Source organism: Hemitrygon akajei, chromosome 8, assembly GCF_048418815.1.
Source record: "Hemitrygon akajei chromosome 8, sHemAka1.3, whole genome shotgun sequence".
Classification (NCBI taxonomy): Eukaryota; Metazoa; Chordata; class Chondrichthyes; order Myliobatiformes; family Dasyatidae; genus Hemitrygon; species Hemitrygon akajei.
In genome coordinates this window covers 93,923,757-93,945,396 of record NC_133131.1, presented here as the reverse complement: position 1 = coordinate 93,945,396, position 21,640 = coordinate 93,923,757, and the positions used below count along the sequence as shown (strand labels likewise).

The 21,640-nt window shown below is 37.7% G+C and overlaps 1 protein-coding gene across 5 annotated transcripts in view; it reads right to left on the bottom strand.

The window, feature by feature from the left end:
* The window catches only part of LOC140732059 (cytoplasmic dynein 1 intermediate chain 1), a 215,358-nt gene that overhangs the window by 131,825 nt on the left and 61,893 nt on the right, over window positions 1-21,640 (bottom strand). For 2 of the 5 annotated variants that reach the window (XM_073054184.1, XM_073054183.1), the window contains exons 3-7: window positions 21,134-21,248; window positions 18,680-18,766; window positions 17,191-17,332; window positions 5,236-5,295; window positions 4,739-4,851 (exon numbers count right to left, since the gene is read on the bottom strand). In XM_073054184.1, the coding sequence (XP_072910285.1) occupies window positions 4,739-4,851; window positions 5,236-5,295; window positions 17,191-17,332; window positions 18,680-18,766; window positions 21,134-21,248 (517 nt within the window). The remainder of the gene's footprint in view (window positions 1-4,738; window positions 4,852-5,235; window positions 5,296-17,190; window positions 17,333-18,679; window positions 18,767-21,133; window positions 21,249-21,640) is intronic. The other 3 variants (XM_073054185.1, XM_073054186.1, XM_073054187.1) reach the window with 3 other exon arrangements.

Here is a 21,640-nt window from a genome sequence, read left to right as displayed (position 1 = left end):
TTTCTTCCCTTCTCTCAAACTTTGAGATCTAACTAGCAACAGGATTTCAGATCAACAACAAATCACACAATCTTTCTTATTATCCTCAAGTCCGAATAACACTTAATATCCCATAAATAATTTGGGTTTCCATCAGCACTGAGGAATAGTGAATTTTAGAAATCCTTAAATTGCTTTCATTGTAAAAGTTGAGATCTTAACTTTTGAGTTACCACAAGGAACAATGAACATCTTATTCCCATACAGTTTTCAACAGATTCACAAAAAAGCAACCCAATTCAAAGACACTATGCCAATGACGGCTTGACCTCCCTTCCCTCAAAAAAATTTACAAAGAGCAAGGCCAAATTCTTTGCAAGTTCTGAAAACTTGTAGTCTGTTATCTAGGCTGTGAGTAAAGGAATGGGACAAAAGTCTTCTGTTTGGGGGAAAAATTGATAAAATGTGCATAAAAGCATGCAATGTTACTTAAACACTTTTATTATAAATAAACTTCAGTCACCACCACTAGAGGGTGCAATCTATTTGCTTCACAATTACATGACTAAAGAAACAGAAATGTTGTTAGTCATTTTGTATTTGTTATCCAAGCTTTTTGGTAGCCATAAAAGCACAATGTATACACCATACTTCCAAAAATGTTACTGCATTCATGAGAATTTATAAACAGACACCACAGATAGAGCTCAATATATATTTAAATCTGATGTTTCTTGAATCAAACCAGACTGAATTTATACCAGATTGAAAAATCATTCCGACCCCACGACTATTTTCACATTTTACTGTCTCATTTTCTAAATTTAAAATATATTGGGGGATTTTTTTGAGATAATTTACAAAACTTTGTGCATCATAACAAATCAAAATAAATATTCCAAAACCTTACAAGAATTTACTAAAAGTTAAAAACCAAAATTTTGAGACTGGAAAAAAGTATACCCCCCTTTTTGTAATTACTACACTAACTTTTCTCAGCTGCAATGTACACATTACCTTACCAGCTCAGCCAATTTGTTGATCTAGAAAATTAGAAGTTCACCTGCTTTCAATGAATTCATAAGAATAAATACCTCCTTTCTCTGTAAGGCCCAACATTAAGGTAGATTTTCAACAGACCAAAGAAAAGTCAAAAGGAAATGATAATAGAGAAGCACAAATCCAGGGAAGGATAGAAGACCATCTCAAGAGGTACTGAACATATCTCAGAGCTCAGGGCAGCCCATCGTGAAAAGTGGAAAAAATATGAAAGCACAGCCATACCGCCGCGGCAGGCTACCCCTCTAAACAGTCACCAGAGAGGAACAGCACTTGTAAGAGAGATTACTGTGAAACCAACAGAAGTCAGTGGCTGTAACTGGAGATGACGTGCATTGCTCCACAATCTCTAAGGTCTTGCACTAAAAGCCTATTTATGGAAGAATGGCAGGAAGCAGCTCTGGCCATAAAAAAGGCATACCCTTGCCTGCAAAGACTCTGTAAATTGTCACTTATAGATACTGCAAAGATGTGAAAGAAGGTCTTGTGGTCAGATGAGACTAAAGTGGAACTTACTGGCTTCAGAACTTAAGCTGTGTGTGGCATAATTCTAACACTGTGCATCATGCCATCCCTTCTGTAAAGTACGGTGGAGGTAGCATCATGCCATGAGGATGCTTTTGAACAGCAGGTCCTGAAAGTCTGGTGATGATTGATGGGAAGATGAATGCTGCTCAATACAGAGAAATCTTGGATAAAAACCTGCTAGCCTCTATCAGAAAGCCTAGACTGGGAAGAAAGTTAGTCTTTCAGCAAGACAATGACCCAAAGCACACTGCCAGATCAACCATGGACTGGACTCAAATATAGAAAATTAATGCCCTTGAGTGGCCCAGTCAGAGTCCTGACCTTAACTCAATCACATTTCTAGCAAGACCTCAAGTCTGCTGTTCACCACTGCTCCCCAGCTGACCTGGCACAGTTTGAACAATTTTGCAAGGAGGAAATGGCAAATCTTGCTCCATCACATTATGCAAAGCTAAAAGCAGCTTATCCAAGAAGACTACCTGCTGTAAAAGTTGCAAAAGGTGTTTCGACTGAGCACTGAGCAAAGGGGGATGAATACTTTTGAACTGCTGACATTTCAGTTTTAGAATTTTTAGTTTTTTTATGCTTTATGATTTTTTTGGGCTCTACTGTGACAAAAGGTGCATGTGATTGACAAACAAAAATTCTCAGTTAAATTGATCAAAGTCCTTGGTTGCAATACTCATTTATGTGAGCAAAGGGTTGGGGGTTGAATAATTTTTCTAAGGCATTGTATATTCACCATATCAGGAACATCATCCTTCTCAACTACATGCAATTTTAATTTTTATTATTAAAATGTCTTTTCCTTTTAAGAAAACTAAACTGAGCTAAAGCCCAAATTTCCTTTCTACCAAGAGCATTCTCAACCCTCCCTCTACTAAAACAATTCCCACCAAATATCATGCAACTTGCCGCCGAGACACAAATTTTGTTAGAAGTCCACCAAGGATTTGACTTGGTAACTCTTGGCAAAACCCAAACTTCTTTTAAAAAAGCATGTTACCAATAAAAATCTATGCAAATGTCATAATTTATGCAAAAGCTATCTTAATTAAGCATGCAGTTTTTAAAAACCTCTCACTCTTAAAGTACATCAATGTTATGTTTATGACATCAGCCTTTTCCCATTTTGTTCAACCAGGCAAGCTTTTGACATTATATATTAGTTCCCAGTGAAGCTGCTGTTCACCATTTGGCTGCTCGATGGTGAATACTGTTCCATCAAAAGCTTATTGTTGGAAGTACAGATGTACGAAAAAATATGCACAAGATAAATTTCATTGAAGATGGCTACTTTTCAGTGAAATGGCCAATTTTGCAGCAAAGTTTCTCGACATATTCAACTACCGGATAATCCAGCTCGTATACAGGAAAGTTAATCAACACAAGGAACTCTACAAGTTTCAGCTTGAAAATTGTATGAACATTAATCAGAAGTCAAATGCCTCCCACTAGCAACAATGTTGATTTTTCGCACTTCTCAACTACAGTACTGTATACAAATTCAGATTCATTCCCCAATAGCAAAACCACATGTACATCTATAACATGCTCTCATTTCATGAATTCCGTATTTATAAACACAAGAAAAAATCTGCAGGTGCTGGAAATTCAGAGCAACACATACAAACTGCTGTTGGAACTCAGCAGGCCAGGTAGCATCCATGAAAAAGAATAAACAAAGAGTGCTGATGAAGGAACTTGGCCCAAAACATTGACAGTTTACTCTTTTCCATCGATGCTGCCTGGCCTTCAGAGTTCCTCCAGCATTTTTGTGTGTGTTGCTTCTTTATTATTACGCTAATAGTTACTATACTTTATAGTAAACTATAATGGACATTTTATGTGTAAGCAGTTCCACTTCACAGTATCTGCAAAGTGGGGTTAGGTTCTTGAGCTTTCAGGTAACCATAGCAACATAGTGTTGCCCATGATAATCCAAATTTATGAGGCCACTTGCTCAATGCTTTCACTCCTACATTTTCTCATTGTCCTTGGTTTACCTCCCACTTTATTGAATAGTTGAATCCAAATTTCCATTCAATTCCCAGCTCCTTTATCTTGCTTTTCACCCCAACCCACAAAAAAGTTATTAGCTAACAATTTATCCCAATTTAGAGTAAGCCCCATTCTAATCCCAACATTCCTGTGATTGAACAACTCTGCCTGCTCTTGCAAGTAATGAAATGGATAGTCATATGCATTAAGATTTAGGAAGTACGAATTAAGCTTAAATGTTAAATGTAACACTTCTTGAAAAGGGAAGACACTATTGAATGGCATTCCGGAGCAGACAGTGAACACTGATTCATTGCAAATTCTTTTTGACAATAAAAATAAACTGAAAATAAGATGTAAACTATTGACCAAAATGGGGCTTAAGGTGCAGTATATGAGGTATGCTGAATAGATTACTAGTGAGGCAGTATGTGGGGTGCAGTGAGGGGAGGGGATAAATCAGGGAAACCATGTGGGATAATGGGAAGTCCGCCAAGCAATGGAACAATTGCTTACGAGGGGTGATTGATAAGTTTGTGGCCTAAGGTTGGAGTCAATTTTAGAAAACCTAGCACATTTATTTTTCAACACAGTCCCTTCCTACATTTACATACTTAGCCCAGCGGTCATGGAGCATATGGATCTTGGACCTCCAGGAAGTGTCCACAGCAGGGGTGATTGATAAATTTGTGGTCTCAGGTAGGAGGAGATGAGTTATACAGCTCTCGTTACATGCACATGCCGGTCAACTCTTTGAGTGATTATGCAGAAAGTTTGAAGTTAATAACTCATCTCCTAATACCTTAGGCTACGAACTTATCAAATACCCCTCGTATCTTGTCCAGAGTACATAAAACAACATAAAAAGGTTCGTCGAAGGTGCTGAAAGAAAATAATGGAGAGCAGCATGCAAAATAGTAATACATAGGGGAGAACATGGAAGGGGACAGCAACTAAGTTATAGAAAGTGGGGAACAGGAAAAGCAGTAGGTTAGGAATAGCAAATGCACAGAATGGAACGATAAACAATAGATACAAGGCAATTAATGAATTTTATCAAATGCTTAGGAGGTGAACAAGCTACAAATAATATTCTGCAGTCTACATTTTACTTACAATACATTTTTAGTTCATCAATATTTTCTTAGTTCAGATCAGTAAAACAAGATACCTTCAGGCTCATGAGCAATTGGCGTTTGGGTCTCTTTGGAGTACGACACCACCTCTCGAGGTAAAAAATCAACTTGAGTAATTTTTGAAATCACAAGTTTAGGCAAGCGGCGGCTGCATTGAACAGTGGGGTAAATATTATAATTTCCATTTATGAAATTACTGTCATTTTCTTTAAAGTATACAGTGAACTTCACTCACTCCAACAAAAGTCACATTTAATTTTCTCTTATTTTCTAAAAACAATGTACTTAAAAAAAAGCAAATTCTCAACATTGCATATCCGATGTTCCTTTACCAGTAATCTCAACAATTTTCTTTAAACAAAAAAGGAATACCTATGCGAACTACAAATTTAAATACTGTTACCACTTGAAATTATGTGGGCAACATTAAAGTTCAGGCAATTAGCAAAAACATTAAACATACATACATCACAAAAGATCATTCAATAGTTTTTGTACAACATCATGGTGAATATTAAAAACAGTTACATACCCAAGATCAGAGTCAGATTGAAGCTGCAGTACAGAAGGATCGGTATCCCATTGTAGTGCCCTAATTAGTTCATCCAATAAGACAAAAAAAAAGAGACATTAACTCAGCAGAACGTTAACCAACAATACATGATTAATGACAGGAAAGAATGCAAGTTAAAATTAACAACATTTAATATATTTGGTAATATTTCCAACAAGCTCAGTAAGAAGTTAGTATATTTATTTCAGACTTCCAGTACAGGTCGACCTTCACTAATCTGGCACCATTGGGACCTGAGGAGTGCCCAATTAGTGAAAATGCCAAATTACAGAAGGATCACATTAAACAATAGCTAAATGCCTCATCATACCTTTAAAATATTATGTATATCAGTACAAGTTAGATCATAATGAAACAGAAATATTAAATGAGTAACAAGTGGAATTTTAATAAAGTAATATACTGTACAGGCACAGATAAAATAAAAGGTACAGGTAAATGTGCAGGAATTAACTTGTACAGAAAAGTTGAGCACTTCCACTTCTAAAGTGGGATGTTTAATAAACCTTCAAGCAAAGTTACATGTCTGCAAGTGTGGGGTTGTCAGGATCATCAGCATCTTCATCTTGAAAAATGAGTGAAGCATCAGGAACTGGTGCTGAAACTGGCACAACATTGTACACCTGCTTGGGGCTTAATTTTTCCATCAGAGATGAACTTGGAAAACTCATCAACAAACTCTGCTGCTGCTTCCTTGTCTGCTGAACGTTTTTCACCACACACTACACAAAACTGTAAGCCATGACGCTGCTTGAACTGATGAAGCCAACCTTCACTATAATCACTCTCATAATCTAGTCTTAGCTCTTCATGAAACACTTTTGCTTGTTCCTTCACCATATCTCCAGATAGTTCAACACCTTCACGAAGATTAAACCACATTATCAGTACTTTATCTAGTTCCGAACTTCTTCCGTCTTTCATTGTTTTTCTTACACGTTTCTTTGAGCCACTATCAGCGAAAAAAATGTAGCAGTTTTTGTTTCTTTATATTGCACACCGTAGAAGAGCCAATGTTGTAACACTCACACAAGCTTTTCACCGATATACCACTGTTCAGTTTTTTTTCCAAGAGTTCAAACTTATCTTTAATGGATAATGTGTGGTGTTTTTGCTTCACAGCACGAGGTGCATTTCCTTTACTCACGGGGGCCATAATTGCAGGAAAACAAGCAGGAATCGCCTGTCTGTGCTTACAAGAGCACGCCAACACGTGAACAGATCTAGCGCAACCAAAACAATGCACAGCAGATTGGTACAGTGGCCCGGGAAATTCAAAATTACATTTGCGCGGAAAATTTGAAATAAGTGCCGGATTATCGAAGGAACTGGATTACAGGTAGCCAAATTAGTGAAGGTCGACTCTATCTGCAAATAATTGATTTATGTTAAACACAGAACTCTGGGTATTTCTATTAATGATAAATAGTGGCATTCATGAGTAACCTGGCTAATGACTTCAAGAAACTGAGAGACACAGATCAGTCACAAAATTCCAAAACATGTTGATTTTTTTTTTACTGTCTGCCGTGCGCAAAAAATGTTTCACTTTGCTAGCTGATAACAGAATTTTAAGAACATGCAGGTTTTGTACATCAAATTCCTTTCTAAACTTGCCTCAAAAGATAATTAACAACCCAAGTACCCTTTAAATATGATCATTGTTATTGTATTAACATTTAAAGTGCTCAATCTCATTCCAATGTGCAAAGAATTAGATGCTGAGATTTATTTTACATTTATTTTTGTCTTTATATTTCATTGGCCTTTATCCGACTTCAATCTTATCTGGAGACAAATTTGCCAATTCAATTTCCATTTCACTTTCACCTGCTTCCCCCATATTAAAACCAACTTTCTAGATCAGGATAAAATTCAGTAAGCAGCCAAGTCTCTGTTCTTTCTGGTGTCCAATACATAAATACTGATGTTTGAAAATCACTTGGAAAGTTTTTAATGGCAGCTTTCAACAAACTGAATATCCAAGCATAAAAATATGCAGGATGAGAGGAAAATAAAACGAAGTATTAGTGGAAGAGGTCAGTGAGTTTTCCTGAAAAGACAAGTTCATCATGATGTATGGTAGCTTAAAGGAGCTTTCTAAAAACCTAAAATGGGGTAGTTGATTGTCTCTCTGTGTAGCAAAGGTGACAGGAAGTAAATGATATTTCATTCAGCACTGCCACATTCATTGCAATGGTGAAATCCAGTAAGGGTCTTGTTACAAATCACTTTCATTGCCAAATACCCAATAAACAAGAAAAATAAATTACAATTTTATACCATGTTTGATCATTGTGTACATCTTGGTCACAATAAACGTTCCATTTTCTTTTTAATTTTATGTATTGACATATAGCACAGAATATACCCTTATGGCTCTTTACACCGCACCACTAAGCAACCCTATTTTAATCCGAGCCCAATCACGGGTCAATTTACAATGACCAATTAGCCTACCAACCAGTATGTTTTTTGGACAGTGGGACGAAACCGGAGCACCCAGAGGAAACCCACACAGTCCAGGAAGAACATACAAGCTCCTTATAGGCAGTGATGGGAATTGAACCCGGGTCGCTGGCACTGTTAGAAAGTTGTGCTAACCACTACAGTATGGTGCCATCCCCTTTTGGTTGTCCAGTGGGTACATGAAACCTTCGGCTTTTGACCATGAAGAAGTTGAAAATGAATGCTTTTGCAGATAATATATTATACAGTCACAAAATGCGTATCAAGTGCCGTTTTTGTCAGATGATTGTAACAGACAACCATAGTTGGACTACTCTGAAATACATTAGTACAGTTGCACACTTACAAAGTGAGTGCAGGGAATTGTGTTCAGTTAAAGAACAGGACCCATGCTATAGCTAGCGAGGCTAGAAATGGGAAAATAATATTTAGTTCAACAGGTGGCTAATGAGATGGTGCAGGAGAGAGGGCTAGAAATATTCTTCTGGGCCCTCTTCCAGGGAAGGTGGGATGTGTACAAACGGGATGGTTTGCATGTTAACTGGAAGGGAACCAATATCCTTGCAGGAAAGTTTCCTAATGCTGCTCTGGGGAATTTTAAACTGGAATTGCAGGGGGATAGGAACAAGAGTGTCAGCAAGGCTAGTGAAGTGGTTGTAAGAAAAAGCAGACATTAAACCTACATACAAAAGGATAGGAACCAGAAGGTTGAGTATGGTGGGACTAATGTTCTGAGTTGTACTTATTTCAATGCAAGGAATATTGTAGGCATGGCAAATGAGCTTAAAGTATGAATCAGCATGTGGAATTGTGATATTGTAGTTATTAGTGACACTTGTTTGCAAGATGGGCAGGATGGTAGCTTAGTGTCCCAGGATTCCAATGTTTTAGATATGAGAAAAGGGGGAGGGATGGGATTACTAGTCAGGGAAAATATCACAACAGTGCTCAGACAAGCAGACAGGATGGCTCATCTACTGCAGCAAAATGGGTGGAAACATGGAATTAAAAAAAGGATGGCTATGTTAATTGCGTATTATAAACTACCCCATAGTTAGCAGGATCTAGAAGAGCAAATTTGTAGAGTGAGCCAGACAGCCAACAAAGAAAGCTGCAAGAAAAATAAAGGTTATGATAGTAGGTGATTTTAACTTTGCACATAGACTGATAGTCCCATACTGTAAAAGGAATAGATGCAATAAAGATTGGCAAATATGTTCATGAAAGTTTCCTTCATCAATATACAAAGGTGTGTGAGAGAGTGAGAGCAAACAAGAACCATACTGGATTTCCTATTAGTGAACAAGACAGAACAGTGGGGGAACACCTTGGATCTAGTGATCTTAATTCCATTAGTTTCAAGATAATTATGGAGAAGGATAGGACTGGTCCTTGGGACAAAATTCTAAATTGCAGAAAGGCCAGTTTTGGTGGCATTGGAAAGAATCTAGCAGGTGTGGATTTGGACAGGTTGTTTTCTGGCAAAGGGATACTTGGCAAGTGGGAGATCTTCAAAAGTGAAATATTGAAGAGTACGGAGTTTATAAGTTCCTATTAGAAGAAAGGGCAAGGATAGGATAACAGGTTTATGGAACTTTGGTTTAAGGGGTATAGAGGCCCTTGTGAAGGGGGTGCAAGGCAGCAAAGATCAAATGAGTCACTGGAGGAGTACGAGAAATGCAAGAGAATACTTAAAAGGAAAATCAGGAGGGCTAAAAGAAGGCATGAGGATGTTCTGGCACACAAGGTGAAGGAGAATCCTAAGGGCTTCAACAGATATATTAAGAGCGAAAGGACACTAAGCAACAACAGTGCCGACTTAACAATCAGCATGGTTAGATTTTTTGCATCTGTATTACTCAGGAGACAGACACATGGACCATATCCAGATTACAAAAGAGGAGGAGCTTGCTGCCTTGGGGCAAATTAGGGTGATAAGCCTCAAGGCCTGAAGAGGTGTCTGAATTTAGGAAACCCAAGCAAAGAAAGAACATGCAAATTTCACACAGAGAGCAGCAGAGATCATGAATGAACCTGACACTCCATAGTAGCAGCTCTTTCTAACATCAAATCATAAATGTCTCATTCACTCTTGCACACAACACACAAGAACATGTCACCTTCTCTACTGGTAATCATTTGAGACTTTCTAATTAACATAAGGGTTCTCTCTGTTTGGGGCTACCCCACCCTATTTGGCAAAGATATTTCATTGTGCTGGTTCAGAATGAGGTTTTCCTACTTTAATATAATGATTTAAGGAAATGTGACCTTTTTAAAAAAAATTTTGCCAACCATGTACAATTCATCAGATCTGTTTTGTAAAGCACAAATGCTACTTCCACCAGATTGTAGAACTCAGATATAGAAGGGTCTAGATGTAACACACAAACACACACACACACACACACACAGAGGAAAGTTGACAGAATGGTGTACATTGCATTCAAATTCAATATAAATATAGGAAGGCTATGCTTCAGTTTTATAGGCATTGGTAAAAATACATGTAGACTACTATGTTAAATATTAGTCTCCTTTTGAAGTAATTAATATTAACGTATTGGGAGCAGCTTAGAAGTTTTACAAGAATGGTTCCAAGAATGGGCCAACTGTGTAATGAGGAAAGGTTGTATCCATCTGAGTTGGTAAGAGCATGAGGAAACTTGATTAGTACAAGTGATTGAGAAGTTGCAGAACCTGGGCCTCTGTACCTCCCTCTGCAATTGGATCCTCATCTTCCTAACCGGAAGACCACAGTCTCTGCGGATCGGTGATAACATATCTTCCTCGCAGACGATCAACACTGGCGCACCTCAGGGGTGTGTGCTTAGCCCACTGCTCTACTCTCTATATACACATAACTGTGGCTAGGCATAGTTCAAATACCATCTATAAATTTGCTGATGATACAACCATTGTTGGTAGAATCTTAGGTGGTGACGAGAGGGCATACAGGAGTGACGTATGCCAACTAGTGGAGTGATGCCGCAGCAACAACCTGGCACTCAACGTCAGTAAGGCAAAAGAGCTGATTGTGGACTTCAGGAAGGGTAAGACAAAGGAGCACATACCAATCCCCAGAGGGATCAGAAGTGGAGAGAGTGAGCAGCTTCAAGTTCCTGGGTGTCAAGATCTGAGGATCTAACCTGGTCCCAACATATTGATGTAGTTATAAAGAAGACAAAACAACGGCTATCTTTTATTAGGAGTTTGAAGAGATTTGGCATGTCAACAAATACACTCAAAAACTTCTATACTTGTACCGTGGAGAGCATTCTGACAGGCTGCATCACTGTCCGGTATGGAGGAGCTACTGCACAGGACCGAAAGAAGCTGCAGAAAGTTGTAAATCTAGTCAGCTCCATCTTGGGTACTAGCCTACAAAGTACCCAGGACATCTTTAGGGAGCAGTGTCTCAGAAAGGCAGTGTCCATTATTAAAGACCTCCAGCACCTAGGGCACGTCCTTTTCTCACTGTTACCATCGGGTAGGAGGTACAGAAGCCTGAAGGCACACACACAGCAATTCAGAAACAGCTTCTTCCCCTCTGCCATCCAGTTCCTAAATGGACATTGAACCCGTGAACACTACCTCACTTTTTAAGAAATATACAGTATTTGTTTTTGCACGTTTTAAAAAATCTGATCAATATATGTAATTGATTTACTTGTTTATTTATTATTATATTTTTTCTCTGCTATATTATGTATTGCATTGAACTGCTGCTGTTAACAAATTTTACATCACATGCCGATGATAATAAACCTAATTCTGAAGAGGAATGCAGATAATATTGTAAGATCCAGAAGTTCGGTATAGTGAAATATAGTAGGAAATGTATCATGATCCTACACATTCTTGAATCTTCTGTAGTTAACAGACTGGCTTTCTTTGCTATGTGAAGAAATACTTAGTTAAACAATTCTGAAACACATTCGTTATAGTATCTGCAATTTTTAAACTTGGCATAAACCCAGATAAATTTAGAGCAGCTTCAACCTTAAAATGAATTGGGGATTAATTTCAAAAATGCTGCATACTTATAACTTGCTTTTAAAGGATGTTCACCGACTTGTATTATGTGGTTTGATCTAGCAAGTTATGTAGCACCAAATGGAATTTTATAGCATCTGATTTTTCCCTTTGTATGCAGCATCTGCTTGCTTTCAGTAGACAATTTCCATTACTTATTTTGTTTTCATTTTCTTGGGATAAGCTTGTCATGGACAATGCAAGGATTGTTTTTTTATCTTCCTTAATTATCCAAGAGGAGAGGCTGTAGTTCACTGTGCAATTGGGAAATAATTTAATCCTTGCAGTGATAGAAGAAAGTCAACAGATTTCAATGACAATACTGTGTAGTTGGAGGGGATTTGTAGTTGGGGAGCACCAGGTCAGTTAATATTTTAAGTTTCATTCAGTGCTATGTTCTGAAGATTAATGATTAGTTCCCCCCTTTTACAACATCATTGGTTTGGATACATCATTTTCCATTTTTCTTGCAATTCACAATAGGATCCTATCCAAGCCTGTTGCTTTTGTACTTCTATGGCTGATCTGATTATAATCTTAATTCTGTGTTCTTTCCAACCATCAGTAACTTTTCACTCCTGGATAACAGAGCCTCAGCCTTTAAAATACTCACAGACTTTCTTCCTCAAACTGATAGACCCAGAGGGAGGAATAAAATCACTTGTGTCTCCAACTGGTGACCCTTTTATTAACTTGAACAGAGATCACTAGTTCTAGATTCTCCCACCAAGGAAACAATATCTCCACATCCTTCCTGTCAAAACCGTTCAGGAACTCAGAATCAGGTTTATTATTACCGGCATGTGATGTGAAATTTGTTAACTTAGCAGCAGCAGTTCAATACAATACATAATCTAGAACAGAGAAAAAAAATAAAACAATAATAATAAACAAACAAGTACATCAATTATGTATTTAAAATCTATTCAATATACATGCAAAAACAGAAATACTGTATATTTTAAAAAGTGAGGTAGTGTCCAAAGATTCAATGTCCATTTAGGAATCAGATGGCAGAGGGGAAGAAGCTGTTCCTGAATCGCTGAGTGTGTGCCTTCAGGCTTCTGTATCTCCTACCTGATGGTAACAGTGAGAAAAGGGCATGCCCTGGGGGCTGGAGGTCCTTAATAATGGACGCTGCCTTTCTGAGACACTGCACCCTAAAAATGTCCTGGCTACTTTGTAGGCTAGTACACAAAATAGAGCTGACTAGATTTACAACCTTCCGCAGCTTCTTTCAGTCCTGTGCAGAAGCCCCTCCATACCAAACAGTGATGCAGCCTGTCAGAATGCTCTCCACGGTACAAGTATAGAAGTTTTTGAGCATATTTGTTGACATGCCAAATCTCTTCAAACTCCTAATAAAGTATAGTTGTTGTCTTGCCTTCTTTATAACTACTTCGATATGTTGGGACCGGGTTAGATCCTCAGAGATCTTGACACTGAGGAACTTGAAGCTGCTCACTCTCTCCACTTCTGATCCCTCGATGAAGATTGGTTTGTGCTCCTTCATCATAACCTTCCTGAAGTCCACAATCAGCTCTTTCATCATACTGACGTCGAGTGTCAGGCTGTTACTGCGGCACCACTCCACTAGTTGGCATATCTCACTCCTGTACGCCCTCTCGTCACCACCTAAGATTCTACCAACAATGGTTGTATTGTCAGCAAATTTATAGATGGTATTTGAGTTATGCCTAGCCACACAGTTATGTGTATATTGAGTAGAGCTGTGGGCTAAGCACACATCCCTGAGGTGCGCCAGTGTTGATCGTCAGCAAAGAGGATATGTTATCACCAATCCGCACAGATTGTGATCTTCCGGTTAGGAAGTCGAGGATCCAATTGCAGAGGAAGGTACAGAGGCCTAGGTTCTGCAACTTCTCAATCAGGATAATGGGAATTATGGTATTAAATGCTGAGGCTGAGCTACAGTCAATGAACAGTATCCTGACATAGGTGTTTGTGTTGTCCAGATTGTCTAAAGCCGTGTGGAGAGCCATTAAGATTGTGTCTGCCGTTGACCTATTGTGGCGATAGGCAAATTACAAACCTCTTGTAGATTAGTATGGGGTGCTGTCATAATGATGCATTTTACACTTTTTTCCTCTAAAGGCCAAATAGCTATCAATTCTAATTATTAAAATACAATTCATAAAATACTGCCTTCATAAAGCAAATTAAATACTAATGCTACTAAGATCATGATATTGAAATAACTTTACTGATCTCTCATGCAGGCTTATCTTTATTGACTCTTGCATTACTATCTAATTAATACTCAAGGCTGTGAACTTGTTGTTGAGCCAGGAATGAAATCTACCAACTGTTTTAATTTCCTTCAACTGTTGTTCTTGTCTAGATCTCTCAACCACTAGTACATTATAAAAAGCCTAAACTCTTGAAATCTTACATTTTGCCACTATCATTTAACCCTCTTTAGTATTTTGGTTCCAATATGAACACTGCAATCTTTGGTTTCCCTGTTTCAATAATTAATGACTATTCCTGGTTCTGTAACCAGAGTACAGACATGGCTTGGGTTGACAATTCTGCACCAACTCCACAAATGCAGCTTGCACCTGTCCATAATCCCAAATCACAATCTCACAGGTCTCTAATCTGAAAAATAAGTACAAGCTCACATGGACTCAATGCTTCCTACAACTGTCCATATCATCATGCAGTCAACAATTACACTAACGATTAGTATTCTATATTATTTATATAAAGCATTCTTTTTTATACAACAGCAAAGTAGTCTTCTTCATGACTAGATAACAATTAATCATGGAAGTTAAATAAACTCAGTGGCCATTTCCAGGAATTGCAAAAGGAAAAGATCAAAAACAAGAACAGGCAGACTGATCTGTAAAAAAAAATCCAATAAATAAAAACAGATCATCAAATTTAAACAAGAAAAGTTGGTCACTGCTTGTCTTGGAGGCCCAAAAAACAATCCAAATTTAGGAGCAATGCCAGCATGCAAACACGAGTGACAACTCCATTGCTTCAGGTCAAGTTATCAAAATGTCCTTGCAACCCACATACAAGTAAAAATCCAGCTTCAGAGACAGTAGAAAAGAAAACCACAGCAATTTAAACAAAAAATGCCTGATTCATCGAAAGTTATTTTCCTAGTATGCTACAACTTTTTCCAGATATCCAACACAAGATATTTTGCTTATAAAGTAGAAACTTAAGTATTGCGTTTCCTTATGCCAACCTAAAAAAATAATCTAATGAATTAGAATACAAAACATTCCAGATCAGAACTGAAACTCCAGCCCATTACTTTAATCAACAAGGCAACTAACCATTAGAGGTGGCACAGTAGCGTAGCCGTTAGCACAACGCTTTACAGTATCGGCAACCCAGGTTCAATTTACACCATTTATTTTTTTTACAATGAGCCTGCAACATCCACCCCATGATTGTGCAGTTTAGCACAATACTTTACAGCATCAGTGACCCAGGATCAATTCCCACCATTGTTTACAATGAGTCTGCATGTTCTTCCCATGATTGCGTAGCTTTCCTCCGGGTGCTCCAGTGTCCTCCCACAGTCCAGTTAGTAGGTTAATTGGTCACTGTGAATTGTTCCCTGATTAGTCTAGGGTTAGAAAGGTCAGTTGCTGGGCAGCGTGGTTCGAAGAGCCAGAAGAACCCATTCTACACTGTATCGAAATCAATCAATACCTTATAAATAAATAAATACATTTTTAAATGACGTAACTGGGTACAAGTGAAGCCTGGTTATGCTAGGTTTCAGATTTCCTAATCACAGGGAATAAAATCCCATACCATAATTTATACATTGTTATTTTCCTTCACCACCCAACTCCACAAACCCCTCTCATCGTATGACCCAATTGACTCTGAAAATTCATTAAAGTGCCAGTTCACACCCAAACATTTTGCAAGTTAAATAATCTGCCATTACTAAATACCCAAGGTATTCCTATCAGAATACTTAAAAATGAAATTGACAAAATAACTATATGTTTATCTGTATCATTACTACACTCAATGAAAAATTACATAGGCGAGGTGTATATTAGTGATTCTCTCCCAAAACACAGCATGAAGGGTCACACATTGAATATGCAAGTGTCCTTTGTCACATGGTCTAAGTGTCCCATAGAGAAAATGTGACAGCACTGTACTCTGCTTATGTCATGATTCCTTTGATGACAAAGTATGGTTCTTTATTTATGTACAATGTACTGTGTATGTAATCAAAATGGCTTCTTTGGTTTGCTAGAGTAGGAATGCTTTTATGTCTAAGTGTTTTTTTCTCGTAGTTGTTTAGCTTTGGACTTGCTGATATGGGGATTGTATTCATTTGTTAACCAATGGGGAATGTTATTTTGTCTTGTGAGGCTGGGAGCTTGGGGGGTTTCACAGTCTTTTGAGGGGAGGCGGGAAGGAGACGCTGAGGAAGGTGGACGTGCGCTGCACTGCTCGGTCGACCACCAGGGTGGTCCCAGGTGCGAGGACGTGGAGGTCGGAGGCAAGCGACGAGGGGTCGAATGGTTCGATGGTTGAGCTCCAACGATGTGCACTAAACTGACTGAACTTTGATAAGTTGGCGCCTTTTGCTTTATTTTATTTTCCTTCATATATACTGTATTGCATAGTACTCTTTTAGTTTTAGTAAAATCTTTAAAGTGTATTCTGTAACGGTATCTGGTGTGAGTTTGATATTGTGTGGTACGTGCGGCATAAACTTGATTCCCACAGTACCTGCGTGTACGGGAGGCGGGGTTGGTGAGTGGCTGGATCTCCTTTTCCCCTAGACATATACCAGCCTGTTGGATAAGTGTTACATTTATAATGATGTTACTTGATCTCCTACTAACTTCTTTTAAAAACCTGGTACAAAAAATATTGTGCCTTGGGGAATATATCACTCTTTTGGTGCCATTTAAAAAAAAATATTACAGTTGCCTGCATGCATCCATTTTAGCAAGATTAGTTACACCTAATACGAGTTTCTTGTCTCAGCATAAAGGCTCAGATCAAAAGTTTGTTATCAGAGCTGCAAGATCTACAGTAGAATTTAAAGAGCAGGATCGGACAACATTCTCTTGGTAAATTGATATATCATGTGCTAATACATACAAGATCGACAGACCATAATCCAAGTAGAGGAGAAATAGTGTTTAAGGGCTTCAGATTTTTTGGGATGGAGACCTGTTCTCAGAGTAGAGGGACATATTCCAGGTAGTCACAATTACTTTTAGTACAACGTTAAATAAAGTTTAAGATATTGTGAGTGTTTAAATAAATTTGGTAAGGGATGGACTTCAGCATGAAATAGAGGTAAGTGTCGATGCTCTTTTCAAAGCCACAGTGCAAAAGACACCCGACAAAAATGAACAACAATTGACAATAAAAGCTAATTACCTTCCAACATGTCCGCCGTCTGCAGAATCTTGGCTTCCAGCTTCACTGGGTGTGCTCACTGATTTCGAGGAGGGAGACATGGGGGTTGGAACTAAATAATGAAAATAACAGGCATCCCATGTTACTAGCTGCAAAGGTTGCACTGATGGTGAGCAGTGTCAGACAAGAAAAAAAAGAAACCAAACCAAACCCAAAATATTAAATTAACATGGAATATGGAAGAAAATAGAATTGCAATGGCAAAATTCAAAAGAATAAAAGGCAAGAGGAAAGAAAAAAAAAAAGGGAAGAAAGTCAAATGAACACTGAGTTTCTATCTCTGCAAAAATAATCATTCAAAATGAGTTTGGAATGCGCACAATTGCATTAAAATGCAGTAGGGTTTCAACCTTCACCATAAAATAGCCAGGAAACAATCTAAATGTGCAAGTAGTCCAAACGTTTCCAATTCGTGCAATGAATTCAGAGACTACTATCATCACACAGGAAAGAAGCCAAATCAAGCTGCCAGGAACAAAGGAGCAAACATTGTATTACAAATGACCAACCGAAATCATCAAATTAGGTTGAAATTCTCTTGCCTTATACAGAGAAACAGATGATATCTGACGCAGCTGTTGGAGCTACAACGTTAAAACTTCCCATTTTAATAGTTACAAAACAAAAGAAAGAAAATTTTCCACAAATTATTTTATCGGCTTTTAAAAGATTTTGGATACAAGTTATTGAATAGATTTTCAGCTGAAACCCTCAAAAAACACATAATATATATACACATACAATATGTAATTAAATGCACATTTATTGTTGGGTATTTGCAAAGAACCACTGCTAACACAAACACCAGAATGAAATCAAAAATATTTTGAACAGCTCAACAAAAGGCAACAAAACATTTAAACATACATTGTAAAGCTCATATTGCAGAAAGCAGATGATTTAAATAAAAACAAGGTTTAAATACAATTAATACCATGACTTCTTCAACTACCTACTTGCCTATTTAACACAAGTGTTAACAAATTTAATAAACAATCTGGTCAAAGTTAATGTGACCCCCATTTAACTGGCAAAGACAAAGACATCAAAGCCTTATTAACTGAAAATGCTGACACTAACCCATATAAACATATTTTGGGGTAAATAACCACAAAATTAGAGGTCAATTTTTAGGATTAGATTAGAATAATTTATTAATCACCTGTACATCAAAACGTACAGTGAAATGCATCTTTTGCATTAACAACTAACCCAATATGAGGATATGCCTACAGTGTTCAGCATCTTAAGGAGGCAAAAGAAATAATAATTACCAGAATAGACCTTTGGGATTTTATACTGAGATGTTATATTAGTGATAGAGGAGACAGTCAGTGACTAGCTAGATAGAAAGAGAATCAAACAATGGTGATTCTGCCCAGATGAGGAGGGTGATAATGGTCATCCATGCCAAAGGCTGCAGCCAAACTGAAGAGGAGGAGTAGATTACCTCCATAAACGCAGGGGAGCTCATGAATGACTTTAGTCAGAGCTGTTCCAGTGTTGTGGCAGTGACAGTAACCCAAATGGAGGAAATCTGCAAGGAGCCCAGAGTTAGATGTACATGAACAGTTCAGAATCACTTATTATCCCTCATCCATCAGGCTGTTGAACCAGAGTGAATAACCTCACTCACCCACCACTGAACTGATTCCACAGCCTACGGACTCACTTTCAAGGATTCTACAAACTCATATTCTCAATATCTTTTATTTATTTATTTTCTTTGTTTGTATTTGCATAATTTGCTGTCGCTTCCACATTGGTTGATGTTGTTTCTTTCTGTGTCTTGTGGTGCATTGTGTAGCAATCTTGCTGTTTCTTTTGCATTTTGCCTGTGTTTTTTTTAAGAAAAGGCTGAGTGGCTAGCTTGAAGCTCAACCCAGCACAAATAGAAAGCATGCAAGTAGCTAGCCGGATTCGAACTCAGGAATACTCATCTCAAAGTTCAGTGCAAATGCCATTACACCACCAGCCAGTTTAGTTACACATTGGTTGTTTGTCCGTTATTGTGTGTGCAGTTTTTCATTGATTCTATTGTGTTCCATACACTAACCTCAGAGTAGTGTTTGGTGACATATGTAATTTGATAATAAATTTACTTTGAACTTTAGAATCTTTGAATTCAGGAGGCTACAATAGAAGAAAGAATGGGAGATGGAAGTTGCTATTGCCAACAGTTAAGAAATTTGAGAGAATTGGGGTGGATCAATTTGAAGGATAGGGGAAAGTACCAGAGAAGAGATTTAGGGTGCATAAGAGGGTGCTGTTAAAAATCATTATTTAACATCGGACAGAGAGGTCTTCAGTCTTCCAGAAATAGAAAGCTTGAGAAGCCACACATAAATATCATGGACAAAGACATGGCTGGCACAATATGTTAAAGAAAGAGGTAATTTCCTTTGGTAGAAAACCATTTCTTTAAAGAAAGGTTAAAAGATAATGATATTCAGGAAGGATCAATAATCTTTGTACGAGAAACTACAGGTATGGCAAGCAAATAAGACAAACAATTTTTAGGCCTGTATTAGCATTATTTGAGTAGTTATATAGGGTAATTGGAATACTGTGTACAACATTACATATCCTACCCAAGGAAGAATATAATTGAAAAAGAGATTGCAATAAAGGTTTATCAGATTTTTTTAAAAAAAACTAGCATATGGAAAAAGGACTTGGGAAGGAGCAGTTTTAATCTTTAAGCCAGAGCTTATAAACATGATTGGTGATTTCACTAAGACATACAAAATTCTCACTAGTCTACTTGACATGCTAGATACAAAGATAACGCTTCTTCTACCTCACTGGTCCAGAACTAAGTCAGGGTCACAGCCTCAAAACCAGAGGTCAGCCATCAAGACTAAGATGAGAACATTTTTCACTCAGCAGGCAAGGACTTTTTATAGTTCTTTGCCAAGGTCAAGGGACTCAGAATATTCAAGATAGCAACTGACTTTTAAACATTAATGCATATCAAGAAATATGGAGCCAGTGCAGAAAAATGGTATCAAGGTAAATGATCACACTAAATGGCACTATAGGCACAAAGAAACAAACCTACTACTGACTATATTTTATTTTATCTAGCTTATTAGCTCTCCCATTGCTTAGCAGGTCTAAGGCTTGTCAGTTTACAATCCATGTGCTTTTTAAAAAATTCATCTAATTTTGTCTCATCTTCCAATTTTAATTTATTCATTTGTTTTCCAAACATTGCCAGCTAATCCACAAATTTCCTGTCAGCATCACTATTTTCCAAAGAGAATTATAACCACTAGCATTACTTTCCTGCTGAACTCTTTAAAGTATTTTAACATTCCAGTATACACCTATCCACCCACAAAAATGTTAGAAATGAAAAATTTCTTTACAGGCGTTAGGATAATTAAACACTAATGAACACTGTAGGGACATAAGGCAGGCTAAGCAGAAATGAGACTAATGAAGCTGTCAAGGACCCAAAGGGGCAATTGGCAATCTGTATAATAAGTGCATTAAAAATATTGATCACCTGTTTGCCTAGCAGGCACAGTTCCAACAATTAGATGAGGTGATTACATGAAGGAATACAGGGTCAATAAGGGTAATGGACTGGAATAAGAAAATAAAATCTTGATTTTGATCAGATTTTTAAGTTTTAAAAGTCAAAATGAACTCAGTTTATACATTTTCAAAGAAGCTTGTAAAGTACAATGTCAAATTCCTGAAAGTAACACCAACTAGGTTATCAACCAATATCAAGATGCCCCTGAACAGGTATGTTCTCCTTACTTATGCATTATTTCTTTAAACTTACTCCCAGGGTTCCTCACTTTTAAAATTACGAGGAAGGAGGAAGAATCTGGAATATATGCTAAATTGTCAGCCTTAACAAGGTCACACAGTATGACAGCATGCTCCTTACCTAATGCTGGCTCTGGGGCTATACCAATGCTCTGCAACAAAGCCTCTGTCTCTCTGCGTTTGCGGTCAAGATCAGAATCCTCTGGGGGAGTCTCTTTCTTTTGATGCAACTCAGCCTGAAAGGACAACAGAAAATTCTACAAGAGAGTTCTGGATAAAACAGATTTTGCTTTTCTGTGAATCAAAAAAAAGAAATTCTGCACTAAAGCACTTAATCGTACAAGATGAATAAAACATGAACCAAATGGAATGGTACAAGTTAGGCAGGAATATTCAGTTTTCCTTCAAAGCTTAAAGCCCATTTAGCAAAATATTTAACACTCCACAAATATAACTGAAACTTTAAAAGGAGTCGACTGTAAGGCAAAAACTCCTTTACTTCACTGGTCGTCATTTAAATTCTCTGGGCAAAGCACCAAGGAAAATTGTGCTGATTGGATTTCTATCTGTTTATGAGCCCACAATGTGTAACTGCCCACAGAGTGCACAAAATGAAGAACCTCTTAGA